A 23,643-nucleotide genomic window follows, 5' to 3' on the forward strand; every position below is an offset into this window, starting at 1 on the left:
CAAAGGCAACCCAAATCGGCTGATGTACTATTTTATCAACACATCTGCAATAGTGGCGGCCTTCTGGTCTGGAATTGCGTAAACCTCAACCCATTCTTTGAAGTAATCCCTTACGACCAATATGTACTTGCATCCATTTTAATTTTCTGTCTATCATTTCTTGTGACTAGCTAAAATAGCCAAGGTGGAGGTGTAAATTGTCTTGATATGTTTATTTGTTTTGAAGATAAAAAAATGTCCATTTAGTAGTGATTTGCCTCTCACTCCTGCTTCTTAACAATAAGTGGATTATTGTTGGGACACTCTGTATATTATAACTATTAAGCCATCATACTTGTTCCAAAATACTTTGCCTTTGTCTCCATGCTGCGTCGGCTTCCATAATTTCATTTCTCCATAAGTTTCTAGCCTGGATCATACCAATATCAATCCCCTTTACCGACATGTCCTGCTTAAGAGTCTCTCGTAGGTTTTCTTTGGTCTTTCTCTCCTACTAACTTGCAAATGAGCAAATCTTAGTATTGGACAATTACCGTCTCTACGTTGAACATGCCCGAATTATATTAACATTATATACTCTCTCATTTTGGCATCAATTGGTGTCATCCATGGGCTTTCCCTAATATGTATACCCATTCTTAGTTTTATCCGTTTGGTTACTCCACTCCTACATCTAAGCATTCTCATTTCCACCACATGCATTCATTGAACCTCTTTTTTATTTCCTACCAACACTACATCATAACCATATATTAGGCACCATGGTATGTTATCCTGTAGTTTCTGTGTTAACTGACTCAACACTAATGTGAGTAAATTAGGACTAAGCACTATGCTCTAATGAAACTTTCCCTAACACTAGCTGTTATCCCTTTATGCATGTCCTGTCCCCCTTATACAACTCCTGTCTTAGGCTGCACCTACATAGGATCCGTATTTCTCCCGATCTGACGTCGCGTCGGTTTGAAAACAAACTCATGGTATTAACTTATTAATGGGTAGTGCCTATACTGGAGTGGAAAGCCCGATCCGATAGTGCAATAATAGTACATCGGATCGGAAGAAATACACAGAACCTCTCGAGGAATTCTGTCACACGCTTTCTCAAGATCAAGTAATATATGAGCGTTTGTTTCATTGTTCCTGTATGTTTTCATCAGATATCTAATAATTAAAATTGTCCCTGTTGTTTATCTGCCTTGCATGACACCAAACTTAGTTTCAGATATATTGGTTTCTTCACGTATCCGTCTATCATTACTCTCTCACATATTTGCTGGTGTGACCAAATAGTTTTATCGCACTGTAGTTTGTGCATTGTTTTATATCTTCTTTATTTTTGTAAATAGTACTGCTTCTCCATTCGTCTGCCAGTTATCACACTTGCACAATTCTATTAACCAAACCTATTAGCCAATTCCTGTCTCTTTTCTTCAATTAGTATACTGATATAGTAGGTACTTTTTCCTTTGCTTTTATAATCCTTTTTGTAAACTAGTATTTTATTACATATTTTCATTTCGGATACATTTAATCCGTCTTAAATCCATTTCTTTCATTGCTTTATGTTTGACTATTTTATATCTTGCTTCTGGCAATTTTTGCTGGCTATCTTTGCTTCACCCTCCCTAGTATCAAGTTGATAATATAGATTTGTATACGTATATGTTTCTGCTTTAGCTGCTGCTATTGCTTCTTTCGGTTACATTTGAACCACCTTATAAATGTAAAGATCTGACCTATTTTATTGATACCGCTTATATAGTTTTCTCTTTTTTCTTGAACATCGTTTGACAAGGCGGTCTAGTTATTCTCAAACTTCTTTCCTTGGGGTTTTCCAAGTATTTCAATTGCAGGTGATCAAATATGATCCAAATATGGATCAAATATTATGCATATTTGATCATAGAAAGCTTTTCTTTCATTCCCACCGTGGCCGATTTGAAGAGCATACATACACAAACTGACACGCGAATACACACATCACACCACACCTATCCTGGTCTATTTTGATAGTTATGATTTATCCTTTATATGCAATTAAAAAATACGTAAAACCGGCATATGTAAAAAGATGATAATTTTATATTTTTATGGCATGTAGTTATCCTGTCCAGCACCCATGGCGCTACGATTTTAAAACTACGGTCTGAAACCGATTCCACTCGCAACTATTTTATTATCTCAGCAGCGTAAGAGCACGGAGATTCTCCCACGAGGGGATTCGCCTTAAACTGGTTTCCAAATAGTTTTAAAACAATTTCGTCGTGGGCGCTGGATCTTAAAAGCTTAAAAGTTGTATTACAGTGTAGCCTCCTAATTTTACCAATTTTGAGTTTTTTGGGTAAAGACTTATTAAAGTTAGATTGTTTTAATGTATTGGCTATATAGAATCATACATATACAATCAAATATCCCTATATAAACCATTCATATAAAACTATATACCATTCAAAATTATATTCTTTACAAGTGCACCAAGCCTTTAACATTTTATTTATTTGGCATGAAAAGTTTCAATTATTCAGTCTTGACTTAGTTATAGAATGTTGTGAGTTATTCAGATTCTTATACTATGTAACTATAGCAACCAAATCTAATATTAATTAGTACAAATTACTTGAGGCTGATATAATCTAATACTATTTAAAACATTTCACAGCCTGTTTCTTCAAAAATGTGGGTATGTGGTTGCAATTTGTTTGTACGATAATAATCTGAGGAACTTAATATACAGTAGCACATAAAGGTTGGAATAAATTCATTTTTTCGTGAATGGGCGAGGTTGGAAATAAATTCCGAAACAGGTCGATTTTTATTTTTAAATTATGATTTTTTGGCATATATATCATACTAGTGACGTCATCCATCTGCGCGTTGATGACGTAATCGATGATTTTTTTAAATAAGAATAGGAGTCGTGTGATAGCTCATTTGAAAGATTATTCAATTCTCTATTCAGTAATATAAGTATCAACAAAATTATTTATACAGGATGTCCACAAAAAAAATGAAAGTAAATTTATTGAGACAAAAAGAAGAATGTATGTAATTTGTTTAATTCAAAATACATATTACTGCCGTCAGAATACAGGAAGAAATGTTTATTTGACAAATAAATATTGTTTTTCGCTTAAATTCAATGTTAAAGCTGCCATTCAGACATGCCTCTAGGCTGTTTAAACAGTTAATTTAAGCGAAAAGCAATGTGTATCAATGTGTATTTCCGAAATAAACATTTTTTATATTTTGTGACACCAGTAAAATATATTTTGAATTAAGTAAATTACATACATTCTTTTATCTCAATTAATTTAATTCAAAAAAAAAAAAATTTTGACGCCCTGCATAATAAATTATGTTAATGTTTATCTTACCGAATACAGAATTCAATGACCTTTCAAACTAGCTATCACACGACCCATATTTTCAGTTAAAAAGCCAACAATTACGTCATCACGCCCAGATGGATGACGTCACTAGTATGATAAATGCCAAAAAAAACATGATTTAAAAATAAAAATCGAGCTATTTCGGTATTTTTTTTCCAAAGTGGCCCATTCACGAAAAAGTGAATTTATTCTAACCTTTACGTGCTCACTGTATATACTTTCCCTGGTAGGGTTTACAAAAAAGCTTTCAGTTCCATGAAAATGTTGTCTGATAAATAAAATCTGTATAGGTAAACGAGAAATATATCCGCTGTACTATATCCGCTGTGAAAGATGGACTATAGTCAGAGAACATGTGTTCGTTGTTCTCTGCTATAGTAAAGAAAAATTATTGGGCGTTTTAGGGTGAGATGCACTTCATAATATTCTTTAAAAATTAAGTTTTGTCTGTGTAAGAAAAGTATTCTAATACAAGAATTATCTAAGGGTGACTTTGATCTCGGAATAATAATATTCATGGCAATACTATCAAATGAACAATGGAGAAGCTAATTAATAAGCGATTCTCTAATTATTTTGGTAATAGAAACGGTCCCATCCTAAACTTTTTTTCAACAACCATAGAACCTAGAAAGTAGAATCATATCAGTTAAATATTTCGTTTCAAATTCAATAGATTATGCAAATTGAAAAATATACAATACTGAAATATATATAGGATGTGCATTATCTATGTTTCCTATTTACTTCAATAAATAATTTGAAATGTCTGGAGAAAACTGTTAAAAAGGAACTTTTTTGTAAACCTATCGGGAATTGCAATATTAGCAAGTTACGGTATGTTCTATAGACACTGTATATATTTATATGATCTATATCTATGTAATGACGTTGTATTGCATTTTAGTACGAGTACAACTTCTACCAGGGTAACGGACCGTCGCTGCCAACTCAGTATCTGGCCGGAGGCCAAAGCGGTCCGGGAAACTCTCATTGCACCTCATTACCATCATCAAACAGTCCACCCAGACCCAATTGTTATGGTCAACAGGTAAATATTACTACAAAATTTATTTAATATCGCATACTAACAAGAAACTGGTTTTAATATGGTCATATTCGTTTATATTTTTTTATCCCATGCACCTTTCTTCTATTACTCAAATCTCCTTTACAGGGCCTTATGTAATTATTATGATTACCGCACCATTAGCTTGATGTCCCATCTGCTAAAGTTACTACTGAAAGTTATCCGTACCTAACCGAATGATATAAACTGGACATAGACATTAATGATACACACTCTGGGTTTCGTAAATGCCTAGGAACGCATGAAGCTCTTTTTTCACTTAATGTACTGATACAAAGATGCCTGGATGTCAATCAAGATATGTATGTGTGTTTTATTGACTATAACATTCGATAAAGTATGACATGGACAATTAATGAATGTCCTGAAATCAAAGAAGATAGACTGCAATGACCTCAGGATCATATCGAATTTATATTATAAGCAGCGAGCAGAAGTATGTATTAACGAACAGCTGACAGAGGAAATTGAAATTAGACGTGGGGTGAGGCAGGGATGCGTATTGTCCCCAATTCTTTTTAATGTCTACTCTACTCTGAAGAGATCCGAAAAAGCCGAATAATCCAAGGAAAAGAAGCATAGTTCAATTCACCTTAACAGAGTCAGATACGTCAGAAATATTTATAGTGAGAAGAACAGAAGGCCTAAAAAAATTAAGACAAAGTAGGATGGAGAACAACTGTCCAATCGATCGATATCTGTGGCTTTAGCCCAGAATCTATGTTTTTTATTGTGTCGTTTAGCAATTGCTCCTCTATGAAGGTTTTATAAGAGGACGTAAGTTTTTCAATCTTTCTTTTTATAAAAAACTTATCTTAAATGTCCTTTTAGGAAGCTCTGATGATGGCACGTTATGTGTTGAAAGTACTTAGCTGATAATAAAACATTTTTTACACACTATCAATTTTTTTGAGAACATACACTTGTTTCTCGTTTTGACCTACTTAGAAGTGTGTACAAGTCTTACAGTCTTTTCCAATTTAAATTTACTTATGCCCGATTTCACCAACGATACCTAAATATTTAAGAATTACCTAAGTGGGTTTAGGTACTTCCTAACTCTAAAATGTATTTCACCATACGATAAGAATTGCCTAAACCGCTTAGGCATTACCTTACGGTAGGATACGTTTTTAGATCTCCCTAAAGTTTAGGTATTACTTATCGTTGACAGTCAGGTTATATTTTTACAATTTTGACTAATGTACTTGTTACTGTTGTTCTGTAATATTAGATATATTAGTTTTAATGTTGTATATTCTTTTATATTAAAAATATAATATGTGCTGGAAAATATGGAAAATCATTTGGAGTTTTTTACAGGTCTATTAACAAAATTATGTAGTCTACCTACTACCTAACAAACTAGTGTTGTGTTTCAAAAACCCATTCATATGTATCACTAAAAGTGTGTCATTAAAAATTAATAATAAAATATTATTTATTTTAAAATTATTTCATTATTATTAACAATTCAACTAACTTTAATTTTTCATCATAATATGTGAAATTTACAACTCTTTTCTTTTCCTCCATTTCACTGTACATATAGTAGGGGAGGGAAGTATGCTAAATTTGCAGTTACTCGAGCGTTATGGAGACCTATTGGGTTGTGAAGATTAGGTCCTAAAACCAAAAAAAGTTAAGTAAAGTTTTCCATTTTAGTGGGCGCTTGAGTGTGTAAACAATTATCAAAGATGTAAAAAAAAACAGTCACATGGAAATACTCGAGCGCGTCAGATTTTCATAGTGTATACCCACTATGCCTTTCTGATAACCAAAAGACATTAATCTGACGAGTAGTGAGGGGAACGTTGACGTAAAAAGAGGAAGAAAAAAACAAAAAAAAGAAGGTATTCGAGCGTGTCAGATATTCAGAGTAGGTGTTAAGTGAACTCAAAAAAGTATCTTATTCAAATATCTGACGATTTGGACGGGGCCAAAAGTCATGGCCGATTTTTAAAGATGTAAAAAAAAATGTGACCTTGAAATACTCGAGCGTGTCAGATTTTCATACAGTTGGTTCAACTTGATGTCCTAATCGTCCTTAATAATAATCTGACAATTATATGGAGGACAATTGTTAATCGGACAATTTGAAAAATTTTAATTTTGTTTTTTTTTATTACTGGATGTTGAAAATAATATACATATATATGTACAATTATATAATTTATTGATATAAAACTAGATCAAGAAATGTTAAAATTAAGTATTTTATTCTTCATCCTCACTGGATTCGTCATCTCATGTTTCTGTAATCAGGAATGTTTATGAACTTATGAATAATTTTTTATTTATTTTATTGTTGTACGTCGCCGAACTCTGGGAAATATACCAAAGAAACCAATTAAAGATTAAGGCCATGGAAATGAATTATTGTAGACGATATTCCGGCTCACTAGACTTGATAGGGTGAGAAGCGAAGATATTACAAAAAAAAATGGAAATTGATCTAGATAATATAATAGACACGATCGAAGCCAAAGACTTAATTGGTATGGACTCCTTCAGATAATGCCTGAAAATAGTATACAAAAAAATGGACTCCGCCCACTAGAAGTCTTCATAGGTCTGGATCCCGCGTATGAAAAAAAAGTTGATTAATAGCAAGCTGAAATTTTGTTAATAGATTAAGGGTGTCTAATCGGATAAACTTTGATATATGGGAACACTGGAACAGGGGAAGTTTTAATTGTGGAACAGGTTAAAAATTTGGAACGGTCAGACTACGAAAACGGCACATGTATTTTGTCCGACAGAACAGACTTAAACTCTCCGAACAGAGATTAAACTCTCATGCAAAAATCAGACTGCTATTTTTCACCAAATGGGCGTTTTAATGAGTGGAGCATGTAGAATATGTCAAATGATAGGAATTATGACAGGTGATAAATAGCAGTCTGATTTTTGCATGAGAGTTTAATCTCTGTTCGGAGAGTTTAAGTCTATTCTGTCGGACAAAATAAATGTGCCGTTTTCGTGGTCTGGCCGTTCCAAATTTTTAACCTGTTCCACAATTAAAACTGCCCCTGTTCCAGTGTTCCCATATATCAAAGTTTATCCGACTAGACACCCTTAAGCTATTAACAAATTTTCAGCTTGCTATTAATCAACTTTTTTTTCATACGCGGGATCCAGACTTATCACCTTTTTTGTTAATTACTCCGTTAATATTTATTTTACGGTAAAATGTTACAGGAGTAAAGCTATAGAGAATTCTATTAGCACCAAAAAACAGTGTTTTGTAAAACCAACAGTTTGTAAGATATAAAAAAACATTTGCATCCCTTTTTCATGATGGCGACAGAGACTGGTGGCTACCCAGTGGCAGTTGAGTTTAAAAAATAAAACTGTGTTTTCTAAAAATTGCAAACCTAAATCCGATTTTTCAATTGACTATTTGTTACTATTACACTAACACTTACTCTTCTACTGTTGGTCTAACAGTCTGTACTGTGGAGGTGCTAGAAATAGATGATTCGGGACTTTCTTGAGCAAGTTCTGGTGTATCATCACATTTCTCTGCACTTTCCGGTGTAATTCCATTTTGCCTTTGAAAATCGGGCGGTATTTTTATAGCCGTAAAAAGTTTGTAACAGTGGGGATGATAATAGCTATCGTTTAAAGATGTTTCGTTAGAAATTTTGACCGTAGCATAAGCGTTGCTACAACTTCTTTGAACCGGTTTCACTTTACGATACTCCAAAATAGAAATTTTTCACGTTTCTTCTCTACAAAATACACATTTCACACCTACATCACTTATTATTGTAATGCATACAAAACTTACGGCATTAAATTCACAAAGTTGTGTTGATAGACAACAATCAAATTTATTGAATTCTCCCTGACGACGCATTACGTTTACAGAAAAAAAATCTGTCCGTGATTATTATAAGTACCTACATAGAAATTCGATGACGGGTAGTTTTATATTAAAACTACTTCAACTTATGGATGTATAATGGGTTGACGTTTATAATACGCTGAATAAACAGCCAATAAATGATACAAATAAAGAAAATTTAATGCAACAGTACTTTCCAGGAGACGCAGAATGGAAAATACAGTTCTCGGCAGCTGTACGCTCCCCTTTATCTATTTTTTTAGCTACATCGCCCCATGAAAATCGTCAGATTATATTTTTTTCCTAATCCTTAAAGGGTTTCCTTCAAAATAAAAAAAAACCATCGCGCTCGAGTATTTCAAGTTGACGTTTTTTTTACAACTTTGTGACTCGCCAATTTCGTTAGGTCCCGCTCAAATCGTCAGATTATTGAAATATACACTGTTCTACATGTACTTAAGAGGAAACAGTAGCGATCAACAGGTAGCGAAAACGCGTTCCAAGATTGCGGCTGTAATTTTGAATATTTTTTCGAGATATTTGGCACACGTATTCATAATAGGTATAATAAAGAATGGCGGTACAGAGCCCAATTTGAAAAATATATTAATATGTGGAAATTACTCTGTAATCAAATACAATATTAAAAAAACGAGCCTGTACCGCCATTAAGAAGAACAAAGAAATACACTTTCTTCAAATAAACTTTTTTATCCGATGCTTAGATTTTGTGTCATTTTGGAACTACTAAAATTTTTATTTCATTAGTAGTTCCAAAAATAATAATAATAATAAATAATAATAATAAAAAAATAATAAAAAAGTTTATTTGAAGAAAGTGTATTTTTTTGTTCTTCTTAATGGCGGTACAGGCTCGTTTTTTTAATATTGTATTTAATTACAGAGTAATTTCCACATATTAATATATTTGTCAAATTCGGCTCTGTACCGCCATTCTTTATTATATTACGAATACGTGTACCAAATATCTCGAAAAAATATTCAAAATTACAGCCGCAATCTTGGAACGCGTTTTGGCTACCTGTTGATCGCTACTGTATCACCTTAACTTACCTTATCTTAATCTGACGCGCTCAAATATTTCGGAGGATAAATTTTTTTTACTAATCTGACGGACTGCCCTCAACGTAGTCCCCTGTATTAAGAGTCCATATATGGTAGGGGTACATTTAGAGGGTACAATGTTTCTCCCATATGATAATCTGACGCGCTCGAATAAATGCAAAAATCCCCGCTTGGGCTCCCCTACCAATATACAAATAACATACAAAACTGAACAAACTTAATTCACAAATAACTAACTACTAAATAAAATAACTATAACAGTACAAAACTGAATAAAACCAACTTTACAAATAAACAATAATGACAAATAATCGAAAAAGTAAGGTAATGTCATCTTATTCTTCTTTTTATTTATTAAAAATAGTTCAAACGTACCCAAATCAATACTTAGGAAAGAATTTTCTAGATAAGCAGTTCTTTTAGTTGTGAAACGCTATTGTTCTTAAGTATTGACTTAGGAAGTTCCTATCAATAAGAATTACTTAATAAGGCAACTGTTTAGGTATCGTTGGTGAAATCGGGCATTAGAATCATCATCATTCTCTTTGCCTTTATCCCTATGCGGGGTCGGCTTCCCTAATTGCACTTCTCCATACAATTCTATCTTGGGTCATATCAATATTAATCCCCTTTACCATTTATACCTTTACCATTATATTAAGGGTAATTCGGGAATAAAAGGCAATGAAATAGTTGACAATTTTGCTAAATCAGCTTATGTGATCGGAGAAAAAATAAACAAAAATTTAATTCCAGCTTCAGATATTGATACTTTTAGCAGACAAAAACTTAAAAATGATTGGCAATTGCATTACAGAGAATGTAATACTGGCTCAAATTTTGCTCATTGTAACCCTAGGATATTCTCAAAAAGATGGTTTTACACAGAATATAACAGACATTTTATAAAGACCATTAATCAGCTGAGAGCCAATCATGCTCTTACGCCATATTACATGCATAGAATCGGCTTGTCAGATACTCCCATTTGTACTTGTGGCAAAATCGGAGATCTAACACATGTCATATTAGAATGTCATTTAAACATAAATAACATAAACGACCTTTATATGGAATTAAAAGATTTAAAATGTTTTTCCCCAATAAACCTTAATACTTTAATATTTACAAATGACATTGAAATTCTTCATCTCATTTATAAACATGTTAAATTATGTAAATACAAGTTGTAAACGTAATAATATAATAGGCATAATTTGTTAATGTGGTTTGAAAAAATAAAAAAAAAATATATAAAAAAACACATAATAAAATAATAACAAAAAAATAATAAATAAAAAAAAGAAAAAAAAAATAGAAACAAAAATAAAAAAAGAATAGAAAAAAAAAAGAAGTAAAAAAAAGTGTTTCGCACAAATTAAAGTATATATTAAAAAAACAGTAAAATAATTAAAAAAAAAACAAAATAAAAAAAGCTACACAATGTATCTATAAAAATAATATTGTAGAATGTACTTATGTTTATAAGAAATTTATGACTGTGAATCTGCAATCAATCACAAACAAGTCTGGCTAATTGGATCTGCCTAATCGTCTCCCCCCACGTCTTCTTTGGTCTTCCTCTTCTACTCCTTCCAGGAATCTTCACTTCAGCAATTCTTCGTATTGGGTGATTAGCGTCTCGACGTTGAACATGACCAAACCATCTCAACCTATGCTCTCTCATTTTGGCATCAATTGGTACCACACCTAGACTTCCCCTAATATACTCATTTTTAATTTTATCCTTTTTTTGTCACTCCACTCATCCATCTAAGCATTCTCATTTTCGCCACATGCATTCGTTGTTCCTCTTTCTTTTTCACTGCCCAACATTCAGTTCCGTACATCATAGCCGGTCTTATCGCTGTTTTATAGAATTTTCCCTTCAACTTCATTGGAATTTTCGTGTCACACAGCACACCACTCGCTTCCTTCCACTTCATCCACCCAGCCGTAATTCTACTGCATGCATCTCCATCTATTTCTTCATTACTCTGTAATACCGATCCCAGGTACTTAAAACTATTGCTTTTTAGAATCAGTTCACCGTCCAAAGATATCATTTTATTTGTAGTAACTCCATCTTTAAATGAACATTGCAAATACTCTGTCTTTGTCCTACTAAGTTTTAAACCTTTTTCCTCCAGAGCTTGTCTTCACTGTTCCAGTTTTTCTTCTGTTAAATTTACTTAGAATGGCCCAAAAAATACAAAAAAAATGTTTTGTTTTGCAAAAAATCGCTTTTTTGTAATTTTTTCAAGTTTTTTGTTCATAACAATCTTATCGACATCAGGACCAACTGTTACCCAAAAAATTCGTGTTCTACGAGTCAGAATACATAAAAAAAACTTGGGTAAGTCCATCTAAATAAAGGAGGCCGTTGTACCCCCCTGGCGACAGCACTAGTAATACAAAACGGACTTTTTTGTGTTTTGGAAAAAGAGTGTTTGGCATTATAATATTACTTTGGGACTTCTTTTCATGATATGGCATCATTACAATAAATAAAATAATATTGGAAAATAATAATCTATATAAACTAATATTAGCTCGATGATACGGTTTCGATGTATTCTAACTGAAATTTTGTGTTTACAGGTGCCTGCCTATAATTCAGGAGATCCCGTGTACTACAACTTGCCAATATACGGAGCCACTTTGGAAGGTCCGCCATTATACGCTGATGCCTTCGATCTAAGCGCTAGTGGAGCTTATGCGGAGGTAAACAGAATTCTGATGCTACGTAATATACATGCGTGTACAATACAGCAAATTTGAGTTGTTGAAAACCAGAATAGTCCAAGTCAAGAATTTTAGTTTACGCGCTCTCTTGGAATTATATTATTATTTTTATAAAATATTGGCATATATTACAGTAGCTTCGTCTGTGAGTGTGTGGATGCACTAATACTTTTTATTTTTTTTTTAGCAAAATAGAACACTGTTGAACAAAATAAAATTCTTGATGTATAAAATAAACGTAAAATGAAATTCTTGACTTAGACTACTCTGGTTTTCAATGGCTCATTTAAAGAAACGAAGTTAAATTATATGAAAATAAAAGGTATATTGGATGAATAAGTTCGGTAAATAATGTGTGATAGTGAAAATGCAGCACATGAGGAATCTTAACGAAATTTTAGCGAAAGTAAATACTGAAAAAAATTGGATCTAATAGAAATTACACTTTTTGTAAGACTTTTTACTTCTGGTGACAGCTGGTGCTGCTTTCATTTTATATACATAAATATGATAACAGCAATTTTTAAAATGATTTACATTTTATTTTACTCGTTTTTAAAACATGTTACTATGCTTACATTGGTTATGTCATCAGTTTACTTATGGATTAAATTGTCATAGGAGATGAGATTGCAGTGGCAAGAAGGCGAACGTGTCAAGTGGGATCAGGAATGGATTCAAAATTTATAATGATGGATCTCTAATTTGTTTGTGAGTGCATGGTGTAGGAAGAAAAGTCAACCGAAGATATGGTTAAGGATGGTAAATTCAATTTTATCTAGAACGTGAGATAACATTTATTGCAAGAATTATGACTATAACTACGGATATCTAGGAGATTACATAGAAAGGGGTCTACTTTTAATCAGAACAAGGTCGATTACCAAGCGCAATTTTGATGTCACTTCGAGGGCATGTTTCGTCAGTAGATACTTATGTCCAATTCTTAATAAAATTGATCCTTTGTTCGTCTTCTTTTTCCGTCATTCATAGAATACTTATTATATATTATTCTGTAGATGATCGTTTTGGAGTCATCAATGACTATTTGCTTTGCTCTTACTTTGAACTATGAAAATACGCCAGTCAATGGGAGCAAGAATAGGATATTACCTCCGAATTCTATCCTACTGCATGGATTTTAATGAAATTTTGGGCCTAGCCTCTACTTATCTCCTAATTCAAAGTCTACCTTATGCCGATGTGTGCTTTTATCTTGGGGGTGGTTCCCACCCCTTCTTAGGGGTGGAAAATTTTTGGTTAAAATTACCACGGAATTCGCTAGATAATCTAATTCTAAGCAAAAACTGTTCTATAATTTTTTTTAAAACTCAATACTTTTTGAGATATTCGTGGTTGAAAATTGGCCATTTTCATTGAAACATAATACCTTTTCGAACGGTTTTTTGCGAATACCTTAAAAACTATGCATCTAACTAAAAAAACTATATTAAACATTTTTGTAGGTTATAAAAAAACGAAGAGACACTTGCCTTCATAAATCTTCTAGTTATAATACAAAAAGAGATATGGTAGGTGAAAATAGCTTGTTGGTACATTCTCAAATTGGTGTATTCAACTTGAAGTAACAGAGAAACGGTCGATTTTAGGTGTATAATGCTACTTATAACTTTTGTAGTGCTTGAGAAGACCTTTAAAATGAGTTATACTAAAGGTCAATTACATTAAAACTAAGCGAGATATGCTGCAAACAGTGTTACAAAAAAGAAATATCAAGAGATGTTACTGAATAAATAAAATGAATATCAATATATTCCACAATATATGTATAATACAAAATTCAGTTAATCTCTCTATCTCATCTCAGAGATTTATTATGGGTTAGTAGAAGGTGACCCGGTTATTTCTGAGCATTAAAGCAACCTATAACTACAAAAATTTATTGAACATAAATGAAAAACATAAAACGAAACAAAATAGGCGGATTGCAACAAAATATAAGAAAATGTATAACTATTGAAACTATTAACTATAAAATAAATAATATAAAGTACTGTTAAGGCTTAAGAGACCTAACTTATCACATATATATACAACTTAAACCTAGGAATATGGAAAATATGAATATAGGATACACCCGGATCAGTAAAATGTACCTACATTAAGCAAGAATGAGATATATGTACCGTAACCCTACTATATCAATATTGTCAAATATGAGGTGACTAATTTAGACCCTGAAGTGTGAGATACCTACTTCTTGTAAGTCTACCTGTGGGATTAACTAAGTACAATTAAGATATATAATACCCTGTAATAAAATTAATACCTTCGTATAGCGCTATGTTCCGGTGTACAACGAGGGTAACAGGAAGGACTTAGGCCTGAACAAAGTAGTAGGTATAGACACTGTATAGTGTATAGCATAGATGGTATATATATTAAAAGAAAGATATTTAAGGGTACTGACTTTCTCTGTCCTTGCTTACGGTCTCGTGGTGGGTGTTCCTGTGGTGGTGATTCTGGTTACACTAAATGCTGGTTACTAGCTACTAGGTACTAGGAGTGTTGGACAGCCACTAGTCCCCAAGGTGTGTCCTCAAGAAGTTGGCCTTAAGGAGAGAAAACACACTGTCAGTAGGGACAAGACAGGAGAAACACAAGAGGCTGTAAGCCTAATATAGCTTTAAAGATATTTACCTGTGATGGTATGTGGCCACAAGAGAAGTTTGGCACGATGTCTTTCATCAAATGCCGACAATGGTGGGAAAGCGTGTCCCAAGCTGAGGTTATGTCACCAAAACTTTTCATCCGCACACAAATATAACATCGCCTCACAAATCCGTCATTAGCACATGCCTTTCGACGATGGTTTATCGTAAAACCTTGCGATTTTATGACGGATGAAAATGGGATATTGCAAAATTCCTAACACTTACAACAGCCCAGCACCGTCAAGACAAGAACCAAATTGACCAAGATGGACAGACCGGATGTCATCCGTCTTACCTCAATGTGATTCGATCCCCAAACGAACGTCGAAGTACACCTTGGTTGATTCAGTTATTTGACAAGAACCCATACAAAAACTGTGAGTCAGAAAAAGACAGCGATACACACATTTCGATGTTCTCAGACATTCCTAAAACAACTCAACAGAACAGAACATGTTGCGAACGAAGCAACTGTTTTAAAGGAACTACCATAGGCGTAAACAGGGGGGTTTCAAGTATTTAAATATCTTTCAGTTTAACTTACATGAATAAATTGTGGAGGTTTAAAAAATCCGTAACAACAGAATTGATAATTAATGTATTTTAAGAAAAAATGAGAAGTAATTTTAACCCACATCCACCAAAATGTAAATGCATCGTTTTCCTTCCACAATACCTTTTATTATAGTGTTATTTCTATGTTAAAAAAGTCGGAAAGGTTTAAAATTAATGGTTTTTGAAAAAAAAAGATCAAATTGTAGAGAGCATTTTTAAATTTTCTTAAAAATCTTCCTTTTCCTCCATGTAACTTGAAAATGGTAAGAGATACAGTAATAGAAAATAAAACGGAAATATTTATCTGAAAAAGACCTACATTTTTGTTTGGTATCTTTTTTCGTATCTCTTATCTTTTTCGAGTTACATGGAGGAAAAGGAAGATTTTTAATAAAATTTAAAAATGCGCTCTATAATTTGATCTTATTTTTTTCAAAAACCATTCATTTTAATCCACTCCAACTTTTTGAACATAGAAAAAAACACTATAATAAAAAGTATTGTAGACGGAAAACGATGTATTTAAATTCTGATGGATTAGGGGTTAAAAATACTTCTCATTTCTTTTTAAAATACATTAGTCATCAATTTTTTTGCAGAATATCTCGCTTAGTTTAAATGTAATCGACATTTAGAATGGCTCATTTTAAAGGTCTTTTCAAGAACTACAAAAGTTATTAGTATCATTATACACCTAAAATCGACAGTTTCTCTGTTTATTCAAGTTGAATACACCGATTTGAGTATGCAGCAAACAAACAAACTCGTCTCACCTACCATATCCCTCTCTGTATTTTAACTAGACCATAGTTTTTAAGATATTGGCAAAACTCCGTCCGAAAAGGTGTCATTTTTCGATGAAAATGGCCAATTTTCAACCACGAATATCACAAAAAGTATTGAGTTTAAAAAAATTATTTTAGAAAAGTTTTTGCTTAGAATTAGGTTCTCTAGCCTCTTCCGTGGCTATTTTAACCAAAACATTTTTCACCCCCGAGAAGGGGTGGGAACCACCCCTAAGATAAAAGCGCACATCGGCATAGACTTTGTTTCTTGAGCTATTCCCTACTTACTGTAAAAATATCAAGTAAATCGATGTAGTAGAATGGAATTCGGAGCCAAATACCCTCATTGACTGCTCTAAAATAGTTCTGAATTCGTGTGTTGTATTTTAACAGGTGTTGTATATCTTGGTTATGGTTATGGTACATCGGGACAGGGCCCACTTGTGAGCCCTTCAGACACTTAGACCTCCTACGGCGGGTCCATTGTATCACCCCTATCTTACGGACCAGGTCCATAAGAACCTGGTCTTTGGCGTTTCTGGGGCCTAGGATACACAGGGCTCTCATGCTACTCCCCCAGAAACCTTATGTCCTCACAGAAAGCCACAAGTCTCTTAAAAGGCAATTCCCTCAGCTGACTCGGCTGCATAGATGCCGATCCCAGAATCTGCCACCTCCGATAGGCCAATGCCGGACACTCCCAGAGGACATGTGAAGAGGATTCCTCCTCCTCATTACGTAGACGGCACCGTGAGCCATCCGCTAGTCCAAGAAGATGAAGGTGTAGTCGGAGTCTACAGTGGCCGGTGAGCATACTGACCACCAAGGAGCATCTTCTACGATCTAGAAGAAGCAGTTGGGCTGTAAGACTTTTGGAGGGCCCCACTATGTGGAGCCTGGCTTGTCTCAAATCTCCAAAATTGGCTGAGGAGTCCTGGAACCTCCGCAGAAGAAGCTCCCTGAGACTACCCCGACCAGTACTAAAGGGCGCACCCTAATCACAGGTTCGGGTCTCACAGGCAGAGTGGGTGAGCCCCGCCTTGTCAGGGCTTCAGCTCGTTGCCTTCCACATCTGAGTGTCCCGGCACCCATAGCAACCTAACCCTGTTGGTCAGGGCAACATCACCCAGTGCTCTCTTATACTCAAGAACCAACTTAGAGCTGATCTTGGGCGCTTCCAAAGCCCTTAGCGTTGCCTGGCTCTCAGAGCAGATAGAGATGGTCCTGCCTGAGCAAGCACTGTCTGTAACCTCTTGAGCAAATGCCAGGATCGCAAAGATCTCGGCCTGAAAGACTGATGCATGAGAGCTGAGAGCCTGGCTAGACTCAAATCCGACTCCACCACCATACACTCCAGCACCTGCCCGCTCGTCCATTCTAGACCCATCTGTGAACTAGGTGAGCCCATTCCTACAGATTAGTGTAGGTTCTCGTTCTACTCACTCATCCCGGTCAGGAAATTGATCCAAGAACGAGGATGAGAACTCAAATTGAGGGACCAAGCTGTCCTGTACCATAGAACGCACAGGACAACACTCGATAGCCTGTCTCCAAATGTCACAATGGCTCATCCGTTCCCATTCGTTCCCAACCAGTATCCAGAGCAGTTGACACGATAGGCTGCCATCATGGCTCCGTGCTCTACAATGAGATGTAGAGGAGGTAAATCCAGCAGAACCTCAGGAGCTGCTGTGGGAGTGGTCCTCATGGCCCCTGAGATGCCACGCATGCCAACCGCTTTAGATGAGCCAACTGGCTCATCTAAGCTGATTAGACTGGCTGTAGACAGTCTAGCCCGGGGCCACCACACGATTGCCGCATACGTCAGTATAGGCTTTATCATGGATAAATATCATAGAATATATATCTTAGTAATTAGTATCTGTTGTGATAAATTTTGGTTAGCTCTTCATAAACTGTCCTTTACTTTCCGCTTTGGTACAGTGTTCAACATTCCTGGTGAAGATTTTTATGCCATTTTCTTTATTTTAGAACTTTGTTTATTTCTATAAGTTGCGTCCGGTATATGGAGCTTTAAAGTGCGCACCAATATATATTTTTATGGATCGACGGTATTTTTATTAACAACACTTACATTTAAATAAAACACTGAATTGATGTTATTTAATTTACACTTAATATGTAATTTATTAATACAACATCTAATACTAAAACATAAATAATTTATCTAAGTACAATTTGAGCTCAGAGCAACAGTGGCTTAACCCCAAAAACAAAGTTTTGAGATAAATGCAATCTTTGCATTCGTATTTCCATTATGCTTATGGGATGGCGCTACAAATTATGTAGCACTATTCAGCCAAATATAGAGGTAGGTTGTGTAGACCCTTCTTAATCCGAAGTTTTAATGTTGCTGCTTTTATTAATATATTAATCTAAAAATTCAAGAAATTTCTAAAAATTTAAGAAAACTTCATCGGAACTGTTTCGAGCCGCAGCGAGCAAGGTTATGATTGCCAATATGATTTCCAACATCCGAAACGGATAGAAACCAGAAGAAGAAGAATCTAAAAATGCTCAATTTGTGGCTTAAGCCACTGTTGCTCTAAAGGCCTCATTTATTTTATAATTCAAGAATAAACCGTTCCCGTTACATTTTAAGATGTAATATTGTTGCTATTACATAATACAAATTGTCGCTATTTATACAGTCCGTCTCTGTTTCTAGAATGTTCTGGGCCGGACCTGTAACAAATAGAATTAGGTCGAAAGAATCGAAGTATTAGTCGCTTGTGACGTTTTCCCCCCATTCTGTTCGTCTCTCGAAACTTCGGCCAGGTAAATTTTCGGCTGCTTGGGGTCATTGGATGGCTAGGTACAAAACATTAGTCTTAGGGAGTTTCTCTAAACACCACTTGTAACGTGTTCAATCAAAGAGACATCTACACTCTACACCAACTATGGCTTAAGTATTTATCAATATCATTATTAAGAAGTCTGAGAGATGTGTGGCTGCGGATATAATAATTCGTGGAATCTATTATTGAAATTAATCCTTGTGATTGTTGTTTCTTTTATTCATAATAGTATATTATTCAACGAGCATGTAATGATGGCTATTACTCACGATGATGAAGTTTGCGACACGAGCCGTTGGCGAGTGTCGTAATTCATCAGAGTGAGTAATAGCCATTACATGCAAGTAGAATACTATACTTTTTCTACGACCTTTTTTATTTGGATTAGTAGAAAAATATAATTATAATTAAGTAAAACAGAATTCATTGATATGAATTTCATATCCGTAAGTCTTTTTACGAAATTAATACCGATTGTTTATTGTTTACCTTTTTATAACGTCAATCTTAAAATGTCAAATGTTGAAATTTAAACGTAAAAAATATACTAACCCATTGTTAAAGTTAAAAATCCTTTAAACATTTTTCAAATTTAATTGTTCATATAAATTACAATGATTATTTCATTCATAGGAGATTCTGACCAATAGAAAGCTACAGAAATCTGAATTAAATCGATAATTTTTGATAATCTCCCGTCGTTAAGTATATTACGTCAGATGCCCTTCGTTGCTACGAAAAAATACATTTAGTGACATTAATCACAATTAATGTTTTAAAACTTATAAAAGTGATGACTTTCAATCGTCAAATATTTATAAAAACTGTGTGTTTAATGGTACTTACATAAATAAATTACAATAAAATTTTGGTTTGAACAGTTTTATTCATGAAATAATCGCAACAAATTGCACTCGACCTCTGAAATTAATATAGAATTTTTGCTCTCGTGACACTTTGACATAATTTCACTCGCCTTCGGCTCGTGAAATTAAAACTGTCAAAGTGTCACTCGGGAAAAATTCAATAATTTCAGAGCTCTTGCGCAATTACTACTGAATATTTTATTAAATAAACAAGTTTAAGTAATTTTATTTGCTAATGGGTATATTAAAAGTGCCATGCACCACTTGAATCTAACTTCAACCCGTGAGTAATGACCCGCGAGTAACTTCAGCCCGTGAGTAATTAATTATTACTCACGGGTAAAGTAATGGGTGTTATTATCTATTCAAAAATAGCGAATAATAAGTATATTATTAAACGGTCGTAGAAAAAACACATTAACAAAGATGTGTCTTTTATTTTTAAACAGCTTTAGGGCGTATCAAAACATTAGAAACAATATTAAATTGTCTTAACTTAGTTTCTTTAAATATTTGTTGTATACATAAATAAACTCCTGGACAAAATTAACGCACCACTCATATTTTTCTCAATAATCTGTATTGATTGATAATTTACTGTACGACAAGTTGCCTATGGACCTTGTTTGACAGTGACATGTAAGCTAATAATAGTCTTGTTTTAACAATAATTTGTATTAAACTTCGTTTTAGACTAAAATTGAGTTAACCTTTCATAAAAAGTGCCGATTAAAGCAAAGTGCTTGTGAGGAACGAGCTTTTTATTGTGATATTTTTCATCACATACATGTTTGGAAGTTCATTTGCATAAAAATTAAATAAAAAAATGAACCACCAAAGAAATGTGTCAATGGAAGAGGCAGTGCGAGCATCGACTCTCCTAGATGCAAGTATATTCAATGCGATACATTGCAGGATTGTTAGGAAGACATCATTCCAGCATCATTCGCAAGGTGAGGCGATATAATGAAACAGGGTCGTACCATCGAAAACCAGGGCAAAGGCGAAAACGTTGCACTAATCAAATTGATGATCGTTTTTTGAGACAACGTGCTCTCAGAGATAGGAGAGTCACCAGCAATTTGCTAAAAAATGAACTAGATGTTTGAAATGTCGCGATATCGTCTCGAACAGTTAGAAGACGTTTACATGAAGCAGAACTGAGCAATAGGAAACCGGCCAAAAAACCCTTGCTTACCAAATAACACAGGGTTCAGAGATTGAATTTTGCAAGATTGCATCAAAATTAGACCATCGATGATTGGAAACGAGTTCTTTTCTCCGATGAGACTAGAGTAAGCCTAAAAGCTCCAGATGGTCGTGAGCGTGTCTGGTGAAGGCGAGGAGAAAGTTTTGCCAGCTGCCATATCTCTCCTAAAGTACCTTTTGGTGGTGGCTCTAAAATGTTTTGGGGGGAATTTGTTTTGAAGCTCGTACGGAGTTGGTCCCTACACGGGGGATCTGCCCCACTACGAGGTCTATGAATGCCCATTTTTACTTAGACAACATTATTGTCGAACATGTAACCTTTTGCTCCGTTTCTTGGACCTAATTTTTTATTCATGCAAGACAACGCTCGTCCTCATGTGGCTCGACAGGTTATTGGCTACCTAAATGATGTTGATATTCCATTATTAGAGTGGCCACCTAACAGTCCGGACATGAATCCTATAGAGCATCTATGGGACTATCTCAAAAAAAATATTCGAAGTCGTAGATCCCCTATTGCCAATTACAACCAATTCATTGATGCCGTTATTGAAGAATGGGAGAATATTCCGCAAGCTTTTGTTGAACATTTGATATCAAGCATGCCTCGACGCATAAATGCAGTCAAAAGAAGTAGAGGAGGGCCTACACGGTATTAGTGTTGACCCAGATGCATTTTATTGTGTTACTTTACTGATTTTTTCTTTTTGCGGTTTGGAGTTATGCTAGCTTATTTACGCATTTCCGGCAAAAACAAATTTTTAAAGAAACAATAAGCAAATTAAGGTCATGATAGTCATGTTGCACCTATTTGCAGGTGTTTATTATTATTTCAATGTAACTTAGTTTTATTTTTTGTTCATATTGTAAATATTTAGATTAATTAAAGTGGTGCGTTAATTTTGTCCAGGAGTTTATATATAGATTCGTCAATATAATCCAATTTATTTATTCACACATTAGGAAACCTACAGCGGCATGATTACTCAAGAAAATGTAGAAGCTTCTCTTGGATCATCGGTAAATTCAACTCGTGCAACTTCCGATAATTTTACGCAACATATGGATCAATCTCTCGTTGAGTCTGATTCAAATATTGTTAATGTTGGAGGTAAACCACCAGCACATAAATCTTCAGAGACAATTGTTTCTACTCCTTCCCAGCCTCAGGAGGAGAGAAACTCACACACGCCTATTGTTTCACTACTTTCCATAGATCATCAACAGGAAAAAGACTATTCATCAATGCAAAGCGGTCGTAGACGGAAACTTCTGATTCAAAGCAATCAAAATAACGTACCCATGTATCCTACAAACGGATACGTCAACCAGTTTGTCGGATATAATCCTCAACAACCATCCCCACCTTCATTCGGTCCACCTCTCTATAACAACGGCTACGGTTATTCTGAATATCGTCGATTTAACGGATACCCAGATCTCAGGTCAAATAATAATAGTAATAAACCGAGGAGACGAATATACGAAAATAGGCGGTCGAACGATCATTCTAGCCGTTCCAGTCTTCGCACAGACTCAAACTCATCGGCTAGTTGTGTTGACGAAAATAAAAACGAAGAAAAAACTTTTCGAACTACTGTTAACACTCCTCCACCTGCCCCATACTCACCTATGACCAATCATCAATTCAAATTTATTAATTACACTAACACGAAAAACGTTTATAATCATAAGTACGCTAACAACAATAATTATTATAATAGAACAGCTACACACAATGACCGATTTAAACATACCGAACCTTTAGCGAATAAAAACAATAACAGTTCCATTTACCCATTAACAAATAATTTCCTAAATAATAGCCATACCCAAAGTAATTCTGATTCCCTTCCCTCCCAAAATTCCCAGGTACATGTGACGACTACGGGTCAGAGCTTCGTCCCGGCGGCTATCCAAGCTCAGACGAAACGCAACAAGCGTTCTTTGAGAAGAAGCGGTGCCAGTGCCGGAGGCATCAACGAAATCGGCGCCGGTGACGCCCCTTTACCAGGCGAAGAATGCGAAGATGTCTACAAGAAGCTGGAAACGCTTAAGTTGTAACGAAAAAGTGGTATCTTTTCTTGTATATTTTTTTCTATTTATTTAAGACTGTACAATAATGTAAAATACTAGAAATTTAATGTAAACTAAAGAGGAAAAATATATAATACATATTTATTGAAGATGATGGAGGTGTAACAAGTTTTTATTTATTAAAAACTTATTTTTATTTGTTGTTAACAAATGGGAACTGATTTCTTCAATTCGAACGTGTTGATATCTTGTTATTGAAAACGTCAATTATAGTAAATCTTATTGTACAACTATTAGGATAGTATCTAGTTTGCCATAACTTTCGAAAATCTAATATTTATGAAACTGCCAGTTCTAAATTTTTGTTTTTAGTCTGAAATAACTGAAAACCTTTCTTATAACTGATAGGATAATACCACCATGTATAGTAACGTGGTTTTGTGTAATTTCATACAACCATGTGTGACAACAGCTCTTTATGGTAATAACAACTTTGTGTAGTTGCAGATATTCGTTTTAAAATTGTCTTTTCGT

At 34.4% G+C, this 23,643-nt stretch overlaps 1 protein-coding gene across 3 annotated transcripts in view; it reads left to right on the forward strand.

Moving 5' to 3' along the window:
- The window catches only part of LOC126883978 (transcription factor mef2A-like), a 105,839-nt gene extending 82,576 nt beyond the window's left edge, over positions 1-23,263 (forward strand). For all 3 annotated transcript variants that reach the window (XM_050649745.1, XM_050649747.1, XM_050649746.1), the window contains exons 6-8: positions 4,300-4,443; positions 12,020-12,142; positions 22,036-23,263. In XM_050649745.1, coding sequence (XP_050505702.1) covers positions 4,300-4,443; positions 12,020-12,142; positions 22,036-23,136 — 1,368 coding nt within the window. In that variant the 3' untranslated portion in view covers positions 23,137-23,263. The remainder of the gene's footprint in view (positions 1-4,299; positions 4,444-12,019; positions 12,143-22,035) is intronic.
- The last annotated feature ends 380 nt before the right edge of the window (positions 23,264-23,643 follow it).

This window comes from Diabrotica virgifera, chromosome 4, assembly GCF_917563875.1.
Source record: "Diabrotica virgifera virgifera chromosome 4, PGI_DIABVI_V3a".
In the NCBI taxonomy this organism is placed as follows: Eukaryota; Metazoa; Arthropoda; class Insecta; order Coleoptera; family Chrysomelidae; genus Diabrotica; species Diabrotica virgifera.